Source organism: Gigantopelta aegis, chromosome 13 (genome assembly GCF_016097555.1).
Source record: "Gigantopelta aegis isolate Gae_Host chromosome 13, Gae_host_genome, whole genome shotgun sequence".
Taxonomy (NCBI): domain Eukaryota; kingdom Metazoa; phylum Mollusca; class Gastropoda; order Neomphalida; family Peltospiridae; genus Gigantopelta; species Gigantopelta aegis.
Window position 1 is genome coordinate 8005050 of NC_054711.1, and position 11900 is coordinate 8016949.

The following is an 11900-nucleotide window of genomic DNA, read 5'->3' on the forward strand; positions in this document are numbered from 1 at the left end:
ATTGTCCAGCTAAGCAAACAATATGTCCTACTGGAAATAAGACTGGATGGGGTGAGTGGAGGATTTGAGAACAATTAGAAACTCTGAGATGTATTTTAGAGCATCACGGAATTAAAATATAACAGTTAAAGTTTGTTTTCTTAAATGACACCACTAGAGCACATTGATTTATTAATCAACAGCTATTGGATGTCAAACATTCTGTAATTTTGACATTTTAGTCTTAGAGAGAAAACCTGCTACATTTTTCCATTGGTAGCAAGTAGGGTGCAACGATACGGTCAAAACCGTATTGCGATATATTGCGATATAAGAAACCGTACTGCAATATGTATTGCAATATACTTGATATTATTTAAATTTAATATTTATGGGGTTTTTTTAATAATAAAAGCAGAAGGCATAAAGTTTTTAATGATCTTTATTATTTTCAGCTGTCAGGCTAAATGTTTTAGGCCATATTTGTTTTCAAGAAAATCAACATGTCTACTACTTCAGGATTGAGTGTGGCCCTCTGTGCTGTTACAATGTCCCCAGCTGTACTGAATACACGCTCGGATGGTACAGAGGTCGCTGGAATACACAGCCGTTTCCTTGCTAACTGGGAGAGAAGGGGAAACTGCCATTGGTGTCCTTTCCACCATACCAATGGGTCTTCTGACACTGGTATTAGTGCCTGTCCCTTGAACACATCAATCTCAAATATAGCCTGTTCCAAATTAGATTTCTGAGGTAACATCTCCTCCTTTATAAAAACAACATCACCCAAAATGGAGGCTAAAGCACCACTAGCACAACCAGACTGAGTAGTGAGGTCACTAGTAATCTTTGTCGTGATTGCACTGACAGACTTGACATCATCTACTAGTTTGACATCGGACTGTAAATCTGAAATACAGTATTGGAACAACCCTGTATTTTGGCCTAGTGTAAAGGATTTGCCACTAAAATAAAATTTGAAAAGAAAGTCAACAGAAGTAAATACTAAACAAGGAGCCAATTTCTTCTGATATTTAATATAAATACAATTAAATATCAAGAAGATTAAATGACCATGAAATAATTAACAGTAAACAGTGAATATATTTCTCATATTCCATAAACATTTTACAATTGGCCCACATGTGTCTCATATTGCGACTGTATGATAATGAAAATATAGTTTTAATTACTTTAGTGATTATTAATGTGCAAGATTCCATGATCTCTTTAAATATATAAAATTCTGTAATTATTTCTAATTTGAATTTTGAATTGTTTTAATTGAAAAAAATATGTTCATATGCCTTGTTTTTATTTGTTAAATAATAATTTTAAACCAGTAATTATTTTGTGGGTACAGGGTAACATTAAAAATTTAAAAGTATCCATTATTAACTCTAATCTGACAATTTTTCAAGTGTCTATGCATGTCACAACGTTTCGTCACCTTTATACTTACAAACAAAAGAACATCTTTGGAAAAAGGTAATTAAATGAAAGACAACACTTACAAGTTGATTCAACATCTGGCAAGTCTGGTAACGCTGGTAGGTCAGTAACTGTTGGGGTTGATGGCTCGGTTCCACCTTCACAGGTACAGGTAACTGAGGTTGTGGCTTCAAACTAGCTACTTCGGTAGCAAGTCTGTCATACACCTCATGTTGCTGCTCTGTAGTGACACAGGATGCTTTAAAATGAGGATCCAAAACAGTACACTCCTGCTTATTGGCATACCTGAAAGTATTATTTTTCAAAGGAACATCAGTGGGTGTATTGGTGTAATCCCCCCCTCCCCCTATCCCCTTTGGTAGGCTACGTAGTGTACAGAGTTTTCAACATTTGGAGCAACACATAAATTCAGTAATATACTCTTTAAAAAATATCAATACAGTATTCAGCTCAATTAAAGAGCATTTATCGCTTGATGATAACAAATTTCAAGTTAAAATTCAGTTAAAAGTTTGTTTTATTTAATGGCACAACTAGAATATATTGATTTGTTAATCATCGACTATTGGCTGTCAAACATTTGGTAATTGTGACATATAGTAATAATAGTATTAGAGGAAACCTAGTATTTATTTCATTTGCAGGAAAATATATTTTATTTTCATTCTCCAACAGACAGGACAACACATACCACAGCTTTTGATATTCTAGTCATGGAGCAATAATTGGGACAGGAACGCTGACAGTTACATATTATGATTATGCAATGCACTCCATTATATTCATTAAAACATTCTTACCTGCTATCCAGATCAGAAGCCATGGCCTTCTTCATCTGTTTAATAACATCAGAATCCATCTCTTTAGAAACCAGAACACTTGTCAACAATTTCTTCTGGAGTGGAAGAATGATAGATACAGTAGGCATCTTCTCTGTGCATAATACAGTTGTAATTGCTTTCAGTGGAAGAAGGCACGCCACAATGTCCTCTGCTATCGTGATATCTGCCTCAGATAATGTTGATATGCCATTCACATTGCTATGAATTTCTTTAGCCACTAGTACATCGTAGATTGCGGGCTGCATTTCAAGAAACCTCTCCAGCTTATCACACGCAGAATTCCACCGTGTAGGTACATCTTGCAGTAACTTAACATTTTTAAGTCCTAGCTGTTTAGTTTTCTCTTTTAGCAAAGCTGTAGCAGTCGTACTACGGTGAAAAAAGGATACGACGTGCCGTACACGAGCAAGAATTCGTGACACAGCGTTTACCTTAAGGCCCTTTTGCGCTGCCAAGTTGAGTGTATGAGCGTAGCATCCAATATGAGGAATACAACATGCCTCTCTCGCTGCAACTTCCATATTTTCCGCATTATCAGTGACCAAAGGAGGGTTCTTGTTAAGGCCCCATTCAGAAATTGCGTCAGTTAAAACTTGGGCAATGTTTACACCTGTATGGCTCTCTGGTAATTCTCTAGTTTGAAGAACGAATGATTTAAGGTTCCAGTCTTCGGTGATGTGAGAAGTTGTTATAGTAACATAAGACTGGGTTGCTCTACTTGTCCATCCATCAGTCATGAGTGCTACTGGGACATTCTTGAGACTAGAAATAACATAAGCACGACATTCCTGGTACATGTTAGGTACGACAGTTTCAGCGAAATAAGTGTGTGATGGCAACTCGTACTTGAGATCAAGTTGTTCAATCATATCTTTGAAACCTTCGTTTGACATGATGCTGAAAGGTCGGAGATCTTTAACTATGAATCTGCCGATAGCTTTAGTGACAGTTTTATGTCTTTCGCTGGTAGTTTTATATTTCGTTGTCTCGGTATGGTTTGTGTGAGCATTGGTACTTTATTCTGTGTAGATGAAGTAGTCAAAGATTTACCACTTTGTGCAATAATTTTGTGATGACGACTCAGGTGTGTGCTAAGATTAGTAGTTCCACCACTAAAGTGACTTGGGGATCCTTCACTTCATTGTTTTTGTCAGCGAAGTGAAGTTTTCTACTGGGATGTATGCGGCCATTGGAACTGCTGGAACGCTTCTTGTTTCGACAGTCTGCACCACCAGGTTGGATTCTATTTTAGCGAGATTCCTTGCCTCCACGTCATTTCTCCGGCTGACTATGTCGACTTGTTTTTTTTACGTAACTCGTATGACGGCCATTCTGCAGAACGCCACGGCTGTTCGCATTTAGTCTCTACATGTCCGAGCCTGTCCTAGCAGCACTGGAAGATTGACCGCCCCACTCTAAGAAGAAATAGGAAGCGGGGTTGGCCCCTACTACTCTTTTCTAGACTTTACTTTGTTTTATTGTGATACTTTCTCGTATCCTCCGGAGTCGGGCCCGTCCGCAACACTATACCAACCCATGACGACTGGACTGTGCCCTAGTCTGATTCTCTCTTTCGTTCAGACCGATCCGGCTTCTCAAGATCTGTATTTCAGCACAGCACTATGACTGTCAATCTAGCGGTTTTCTTGACGGGATGAAACCCATCTCGTCCCTACAAGCTGTGCACCCTAACAGCCTTAACGAGGCCACTCACATGGACATACAGATCGGACTTTAAACTTTTTTTAATATTATTAAATAGTCCGATCCTCTCTTCTTTCTCTTATTTATTTTTGGACTGTCCTTCTAAAATGCTCCAAGTTATATAAATATTCGGCCGAGCAGTCAATTCTTTTTATTTTTGGCCTGTAACTTGTTTTTTCTTTTTTTTCTAAATTCTATTAACTTTTTTACTAATTGCTATTTTAAAAATTCTGCCCATTTTCAACTCTACCCCCTCCGCCCATCCCGAGTCAGGCCACCGATCTTATCCAATTTCTTTTTGACCGCCCGATCTAATCTAGCGACCAAATTTAATGAGTAGAATTTTCTTTATTAATTATATTAATTAGAGGCACATCAAAATTTTAAAGGCCCACTATTTACTTTTTGGATGTAAATTTCAAAATTGTCCCCTTAATTTTTTTTCTGTCCTGGGACAAGCCCCTGGCTATCCAGAAACAGGCCCCGGGATGGACATACTCGAAACTCTAGTGGTATATGAGCATGTAAAAATTATTCGCACTCGCACTCGGTAACAAATGCAAATAATGTAAAGACCGATTGGTAAAGAATTAAAGTCGGCAAAGAATTAAAGACAGCGGAATTTTAGATCATAAACATCAAACGCATCATTATAATCATCCGCGTTTCTTTGATGGTCAGTTGCTAAATAATTGTTGCAGGCGTTTTTCTTGCATAAAATTTAAAGGAGCTAGTTTGAGTTAAATAAGTAATACTAAGTATATAAATCGAAATATTTGTAATATTGATTCCATCATAGACCTAAATGATTATACAAACTAAACCACGACATTTATTAATTATTAGCATAATGTTCTTCTTGGTCATTTTTATTTTTTAACACAATACTAGAACACCGGTGCGACGGTGTCAAACTATTTATAAGTTGTCACATTCGGAAATCCTTACTATCGGGCTTTTCCGTTGCTGCTCACTTGATACGGAAATGTACGTATTGAGTCGCAATGTTCCGGCAGATCGACCGAGGTGTTTTGAACGATCGGCCGAAGTATTCCGAGTTCAGGGAAAAACAGCGAAGTGTGATTCTCACTTGATGATTTATTTCTTTGAAGATGATAGCTGTAGTCGTATTCCAACGTAAATGAACAATGAATAATAATGTGTAAGTAACAAAACATTTATTTGTAATTATCGTTAACTGGTTATTTTTATTGGACTTTTTAACACGTTTTGTTTAGATGTTAGAACCAAGTATAACCGACCTGTCACTTCGTATGCTACCAACAAGTAAGACGACTACGCTTGACGAGATTGTTACATTTCCTGTCATCGCCAATTAATAAAATGATGGGTTTTTGTTTGTTTCTTTGTTTGCCGATTTCAAGTGAAATAACTTGAAATAAGATACAAGGGAAAAAATAGTGTGTGAAAATCGCGATACACAAAACTGTACCGCGGTTCGTATCGAGCTGATCAATTATCGCGGTATACCGGTTTATCGTTGCAGCACTAGTAGCAAAACTGTACCGCGGTTCGTATCGAGCTGATCAATTATCGCGGTATACCGGTTTATCGTTGCATCACTAGTAGCAAGGGATCTTTTATATGCGCCATCAGACAGTTGAGGTTCAAGTACACTGTGATATCGTAGTCTCTGAATTAAGTTTCAAGTATCCTGTGATGTCGTAGTCTCTGAATTAAGATTTTCAAGTACACTGTGATGTCGTAGTCTGTGAATTAAGATTCAAGTATCCTGTGATGTTGTAGTCTCTGAATTAAGTTTCAAGTATCCTGTGATGTCGTAGTCTCTGAATTAAGCTTCAAGTACACTGTGATGTTGTAGTCTCTGAATTAAGGTTCAAGTATGTCGTAGTCTCTGAATTAAGGTTCACGTACACTGTGAAGTTGTAGTCTGTGAATTAAGGTTCAAGTATCCTGTGATGTTGTAGTCTCTGAATTAAGGTTCAAGTACACTGTGATGTTGTAGTCTCTGAATTAAGGTTCAAGTACACTGTGATGTTGTAGTCTCTGAATTAAGGTTCACGTACACTGTGATGTTGTAGTCTCTGAATTAAGGTTCAAGTATCCTGTGATGTTGTAGTCTCTGAATTAAGGTTCACGTACACTGTGATGTTGTAGTCTCTGAATTAAGGTTCAAGTATCCTGTGATGTTGTAGTCTCTGAATTAAGGTTCAAGTACACTGTGATGTTGTAGTCTCTGAATTAAGGTTCAAGTACACTGTGATGTCGTAGTCTCTGAATTAAGGTTCAAGTATCCTGTGATAGTCTCTGAATTAAGGTTCACGTACACTGTGATGTTGTAGTCTCTGAATTAAGGTTCAAGTATCCTGTGATGTTGTAGTCTCTGAATTAAGGTTCAAGTATCCTGTGATGTTGTAGTCTCTGAATTAAGATTCAAGTACACTGTGATGTCGTAGTCTCTGAATTAAGGTTCAAGTATCCTGTGGTGTCATAGTCTCTGAATTAAGGTTCAAGTATCCTGTGGTGTCGTAGTCTCTGAATTAAGGTTCAAGTATCCTGTGATAGTCTCTGAATTAAGGTTCAAGTATCCTGTGATGTTGTAGTCTCTGAATTAAGGTTCACGTACACTGTGATGTTGTAGTCTCTGAATTAAGGTTCAAGTATCCTGTGATGTTGTAGTCTCTGAATTAAGGTTCAAGTACACTGTGATGTTGTAGTCTCTGAATTAAGGTTCAAGTACACTGTGATGTCGTAGTCTCTGAATTAAGGTTCAAGTATCCTGTGATAGTCTCTGAATTAAGGTTCACGTACACTGTGATGTTGTAGTCTCTGAATTAAGGTTCAAGTATCCTGTGATGTTGTAGTCTCTGAATTAAGGTTCAAGTATCCTGTGATGTTGTAGTCTCTGAATTAAGATTCAAGTACACTGTGATGTCGTAGTCTCTGAATTAAGGTTCAAGTATCCTGTGGTGTCATAGTCTCTGAATTAAGGTTCAAGTATCCTGTGGTGTCGTAGTCTCTGAATTAAGGTTCAAGTATCCTGTGATAGTCTCTGAATTAAGATTCAAGTATCCTGTGATGTTGTAGGTGCAGAATCCTGAAGTAAGGTTCAAGTACGCTGTGATGTCGTAGCCACACATCTCCACCTGGATGTCCTTATACAAACATTCCTGTCTTCTTCCAGACGGTATTTTAACACATGTATCTCGGCTACAAAATATATCACCTGTTGTGTGTCAAACACTGGTTATACAGATGTCATCAGGCAATAACGACGTGCAATCGTTTGATCTGGATCGACATGTAGTCCATTTGGTGTTTTGACTTTACGATTTTTCAAAGATATACCATCAGTCTCAGACTCCTGCAATGTTGGAGTATTCGCTGGCTTTTCGCCCATTGGCTTCCCGCCAAATGAAAATGGCGAAGAAACAGGTTTCTGCAATACAAGATGGAATTAATTAATGAATAAATTAACGTTTAAAGGGACATTCCTGAGTTTGCTACAACTTTTAATATGTTGTCGACTAACAGAGCCCTTTTTACGATTATAATTGCCTATCAAATATATTTTTCTGCATAAAATATTAGTGGCTCTATATAAAACGTGTTTCTGATCGTTCTAATATTTTTACTAGGTTAAATTTCATTTTATTTCCTAAAATATAATTTTTTCGTACGTACGAAATTATTTGAAGACAGAATCCAGTTTGGTCTTCTTACATATATTGAGACGACTAGAAACACACTGAATATACACACTGATATTCTAAACAAGAAAATATATTTTACATGTAAGTTTGATCGTAGAAGTATTTTATTAGTCGGAAACATCTTACAATATGCAACAAACTCAGGAATGTCCCTTTAATGACACTCCAGCACAAAAAATATATTGGCTATTGGGTGTTGTATATCGGCCATTGGGTGTTGTATATTGGCGTGTTGTGTATCGGCTATTGGGTGTTGTGTATCGGCTATTGGGTGTTGTGTATCGGCTATTGGGTGTTGTATATCGGGTGTTGTATATTGGGTGCTGTATATTGGCTATTGGGTGTTGTATATTGACTATTGGGTGTTGGACAATGGGAAATATATAAATGAATTGATGATCAACATAAATACAAACATTCTAAAAAAGAAGCCAAAAGCACAGTGTAAAGAGCTGTGCAAAATTTAAAGTATCACAGGTAAAAAAAACCCAAAAAAACATTTAAATTCAAGATAAGTTCCGAGTGGAATCGAAACGATTCTTTCACATCCATCAAATATATCTTTTTCACATGAGTCCAAGATCATTTCACTCCACCAAAATGTGGTGAACTATAAGCCAGAATATCAGATAGAATGAATGAATATTTAACCACATTCCAGCACGAAAAATACATCGGCTATTGGGTGTCAAACAATGGCAAGTCAAAACATGAAGTGATCATCAACATCAATATAAAAATTCAACAATCAGTTAAGGAAGGACATGTTTTATTTAACGACGCACTCAACACATTTTATTTACGGTTATATGGCGTCAGACATGGTAAGGACCACACAGATATAGAGAAAGGAAACCCGCTGTCGCCACTTCATGAGCTGCTCTTTTCGATTAGCAGCAAGGGATCTTTTATATGCATCATCACACAGACACGATAGCACATACCACGACCTTTGATATACCAGCTGTGATGCACTGGCTCGAACGAGAAATAGCCCAATGGGCCCACCGACGGGGATCGATCCCAAACCAACAGTGCATCAAGCAAGCGCTTTACCACTTGGCTACGTCGATCCTGTTCCTTGGCTATTGGATGTCGAACATTTGGTAATTCTGACTCGTAGTCAACAGAGGAAACCCACTAGATGTTTCCTAATGCAGCAAGGGATATTTTATATGCACTTTCCCACAGACAGAAAAGCACATACCCTGGCCTTTGACCATGCATCAACGGTACGCTTTACGCCCCTACTCATAACATAAATGACATCTAATAGCCGTTCATGTAGTATTCCTGTATATGTAGTAGTGTGGGTATAAAGTGCTCCTGCTGGCAGTAGCTATTGGGAATTTCCCTATTAGCTCAGTGGGTAGAGTGCTGGACTTTCATACTGAGAGTCCGTGGTTCGAATCCCGTCAGTGGAGGGTTTTATTTTATTTTTAGGGGGCGGGATTTAGCTCAGTTGGTTCGAGCGATCGCCTGAGGTGCTTCCATCGCAGGATCGAACGTCAGTGGATCTGTTCAACTGATTGGGTTTTTTCTCATTCCAGCCAATGCACCACAACTGGTCAAAGGCCAGGGTATGTGCTATCCTGTCTATGGGAAAGTGCATATAAAATATCCCTTGCTGCATTAGGAAAAATCTAGCGGGTTTCCTCAGTTGACTTCGAGTCAGAATTACCAAATGTTTGACATCCAATAGCCTATGATTAATTAATCAATGTGGACTAGTGGTGTCGTTAAACAAAACAAACTTTAAACTTTCTTTGTTTCAGGAGTATGAAGCTGTTATAGAAAGCGGACCCGGACTTGTTATCCCCTTACTTGAAGAGAATATTGCAGATGGTAGTGAGGTAATGTTATCTGGGCGGGACGTAGTCCAGTGGTAAAGCACTTGCTTGATGCGCTGTTGGTTTGAGATCGATCGATCCTCATCAGTGGGCCCATTGGGCTATTTCTCGTTCCAGCCAGTGCACGACAACTAGTATATCAAAGGCCGTGGTATGTGCTATCCTGTCTATGGGAAAGTGCATATAAAAGATCCCTTGCTGCTAATCGAAAAGAGCAGGTCATGAAATGGCGACAGCGGGTTTCCTCCCTCAATATCTGTGTGGTCCTTAACCATATGTCTGACACCATATAACCATAAATAAAATGTGTTGAGTGCGTCATTAAATAAAACATTTCCTCCCTTCCTCATGAGTAATTTTTAAATGTATCTGACGAGCGAAAGTGAGTTCGATATGTTTTTAAACAACAAGTTGTAAGACAAATGGTATCAAATGGACACGAATGTAGTATTCTATTTCTTACATATCCTCAAAAAAAAAAGTCAATTTAAACGTCTTTCCTGACTAAAACCTATTCAGAGACCATGCGCTTGTCGCCAACGTAAGAATCAAACCTCTAGGGGAGGGAAGACTTTTAAATTTTCAATGTTAAATTTCTATTTAAAATTTAAAATTATTAAATTTACAAACACAATATTTCCTAAATATATCTGTATTAGTTTCTTAAGACTGCCCCTCAAAATACTGATACTAAGTTTTAGAACTATCGACTCAAAACTCAGGAGAAGATATACTTTCAAATTTCAATTTCAATTTAAAATGTTTTTTAATAAAATTTCAAAAGTTCAGTATTTCAAAAAATATATTTTTATAAGTTCGTGAAGGATTCCCCAAAGGATCATTGTACCAAGTTTCAGAATAATTCAATCAACACTGTAGGAGAAGATAGACTTCAAAGAACAGGTTGACGGCCACACAAATCGGTATCAGAAAAAGAAAGAAATGTTTTAACGACGCACTCAACACATTTTATTTACGGTTATATGGCATCAGACATATGGTTAAGGACCACACAGATTTTGAGATGAAACCAGCTGTCGCCACTATATGGGCTACTCTTCCGATTAGCAGCAAGGGATCTTTTATTTGTGCTTCCCACAGGCAGGATAGCACAAACCATGGCCTTTGTTGAACCAGTTATGGATCACTGGTCGGTGCAAGTTGTTTACACCTACCCATTGAGCCTTGCGGAGCACTCATTCAGGGGTTTGGAGTCGGTATCTGGATTAAAAACCCATGCCTCGACTGGGATCCGAACCCAGTACCTACCAGCCTGTAGACCGATGGCCTACCACGACGCCACCGAGGCCGGTTGGTATCAGAAAAGGTCTTCCGACAAATATTATAGCAAAGCTAACCAATCCCCAAATTCAATGTCTGAAATGGCTTAAGTATGATTCAAATAAAATTAGTTTTCTTTTTGTTTTAACTCAACCTGGATGTGCAGTCTAGTGGTACTACTGTACTTAGTAGGCCTATGATTTCACACTTTCATGAATCTCATATTTTGGTTTGTAATGAAAGATTATAGATTATAAGATAGAATTAAAAAATATCTATCTTTACTTCAATTTTACCACTAGAGCTAACTGATTAATTAATCATCGGCTATTGGATGTCAAACATTTGGTAATTCTGACATACAGTCATCAGAGGAAACCTGCCATATTTTTTCATTAACAGCAAGGCATCTTTTATATGAACTTTCCCACAGACAGGACAGCCTTTGATATTTCTGTCACAGTAAAGTTACTGATCAATGGGACAGGAAAAATCCAATGGAACTGCCGAGGTTTCATCCTACAAACCGAAGCACCTTAGACGAGTGCTCTACTGACTTGTTTATCCCGAGATAGTCTATGATTTTGTTTGTTTTATTTAATGACACCACTTGAGCACACTGATTAATAAATCATCGGCTATTGGATGTCAAATATTTGGTAATTCTGACACGTAGTCATCAGAGGAAACCCACTACATTTTTTCTAATGCAGCAAGGGATCTTTTATATGCACTTTCCCATAGACAGGATAGCACATACCAGTCTTTGATATATAGCAGTCGTGGTGCACTGGATGGAACGAGAAATAGACCAATGGGCCCACTGATGAGGATCGATCTCAAACCAACAGTGCATCAAGCAAGCGCTTTACCACCGGGCTACGTCCCGCCCAGATAGTCTATGATAACATTATCTCACTACCATCTGCCATAGTCTCTTCAGGTAAGGGGCTATCCGGTCTGCTTTTCATATCAACCTGAAACAAAGAAAGTTTAAAGCTACGTCCCGCCCAGATAGTCTATGATAACATTACCTCACTATCATCTGCCATATCCTCTTTAAGTAAGGGGCGATCCGGTCCGCTTTCCATACCAGC

At 38.1% G+C, this 11900-nt stretch overlaps 1 protein-coding gene across 1 annotated transcript; it reads right to left on the minus strand.

Moving 5' to 3' along the window:
- Positions 1–441: 441 nt before the first annotated feature.
- Positions 442–3496, minus strand: LOC121387856 (zinc finger BED domain-containing protein 4-like). The gene is made up of 3 exons (XM_041519085.1): positions 2232–3496; positions 1494–1716; positions 442–888 (listed from the first exon to the last, which is right to left on the minus strand). The coding sequence occupies exons 1-3, from the start codon at positions 3164–3166 to the stop codon at positions 865–867; spliced, it is 1182 nt and encodes a 393-aa protein (XP_041375019.1). The 5' UTR covers positions 3167–3496; the 3' UTR covers positions 442–864.
- Positions 3497–11900: the final 8404 nt, after the last annotated feature.